The sequence below is a fragment of the Propithecus coquereli genome, unplaced genomic scaffold (assembly GCF_000956105.1).
Source record: "Propithecus coquereli isolate 6110/MARCELLA unplaced genomic scaffold, Pcoq_1.0 Scaffold9952, whole genome shotgun sequence".
In the NCBI taxonomy this organism is placed as follows: Eukaryota; Metazoa; Chordata; class Mammalia; order Primates; family Indriidae; genus Propithecus; species Propithecus coquereli.
In genome coordinates, this window is record NW_012156343.1 from 1 (window position 1) to 1,513 (window position 1,513).

Below are 1,513 nucleotides of genomic sequence, written 5' to 3' on the forward strand. Positions count from 1 at the left end.
AAGCCCTGACTACAGGTAACAGATGGATCTTCCCTGAGGTCGACCCGGTTGGTACAACTCACACCTCAGTCTGCGGTGCCAGCGGTTTCCCCCTGCACTCACTTCCAGACTGGAGTGGTTGTCTCTGTGTCCCCACTGTGCCTGACACCCTGCCTTGTATGGACAAACCAGTCAACACAGGCTAAAATAAGCGTACTCCCCTTCTCACAGATAGAGCACCTGGAATACCGGAGGAGAGAGGACACTTCGAGATAAACTCCTTCCACAGGGCACCCACATATGCACTCAAATCCAGCACCAAGACAGCCCTGGGATCTCAGTATTCCCCAGATGACGATCCAGTGGGAGCCACGCTTTCTGGAGACGAGGTACGAATATTGTCTGTGTCTTGGGTATGGGACCTCAATCCTACCTTGTGTCAGTCCTACAAATGCCAGCTATGTACGAACTCCTGAGATGTTCTGCCACTTCCACGGTTTCCTAGGCTGTGAAACCCAGGGTAGACGAGGGCCGGAGGCTCTTCCTTTTGGCACAAAACAGGGGAAGCCCTGACTGCTGCCCACGGAAGCCAGAGGCTGACAGGGAGCCCCACACAGCCTTGACTGGCTCTGGGACCTTGAGCAAATGACTTAGCCTCTCATTCTCAGTGTCCTTATCTGTAAAATGGAAGTGATAATTCTACCGACCTTGTGGGAATGTTATAATGTTTGAATTTGACACCATGGGAGTAATATGCTGAGCACCGGTCCTGGTGTGATAACAGTGCTCAATAAATGCTGCTTATTCTCTCTTTAGCTGCAGGACTAGGAAAGCGTCACAAAGGAAGGCAAAGGAATAAGGGACACCAAAGACGAGGAGGATGGGGTCATCACCTCGAAACGGGCCATGAAGTCCTTCAGGTTGGGGAACGCATCCAGGCACTTGGGCTCAAATATACGGTGCAGGTCAAGGACATCGTAAGTGAGGAAATCCACAAAGGTGATCTGCAGAAGGCCAACGGTGAGTGGGCTGGAAGCTTCAGGACACAGGAAATATGACAATTCTCATTCCCCATCACCGGCCCCTTTACCTTGTCCCCTGCAAACCAGGGCCGTGTCCCCAGGAACTGTGAGTACAGCTTCAGCGTTTCAGGGAGGCCCCCCAAGTACTCGGGCTTCAGTTTCTCCTGAGACAGAGAATAGCTGTCACCACCCTCAGACACCAGCGCCCCGGGCACAGAGGCAGGCCTCCCCAGGGCTGTGCGTGACACCCTGGCCACAGGTGAGCAGCCATCTTCCTCACAACTGCAACTGGGCCAGTGCCCAGCCCTCCATTAATACATCAGGATTGATTAGGCTCCTACTGACGACCAGACCCTATCTGAGGCGAGGGGAAGGCAGAGAGGATTAAGCTGTCCCTGAATCTGTCACCACTGATCTCTAAGCAAACCTCCTGTGGGTCAGACCCAGGAGCACCCTGAGCACCCGGCAGGCTCTGCACTGAGACGGCAGGCAGAATGACAACAGGAAAGTAT

General features: G+C 53.6%; 1 protein-coding gene across 1 annotated transcript; it reads right to left on the bottom strand.

The window, feature by feature from the left end:
- Window positions 1-375: 375 nt before the first annotated feature.
- On the bottom strand, window positions 376-1,307 carry LOC105827253 (glutathione S-transferase Mu 1-like; the record flags this gene model as incomplete). Its single annotated transcript, XM_012665313.1, has 2 exons — window positions 376-983; window positions 1,070-1,307. Coding segments are annotated over 2 exons (418 nt in total), but the record flags the coding sequence as incomplete, so codon positions are not given.
- Window positions 1,308-1,513: the final 206 nt, after the last annotated feature.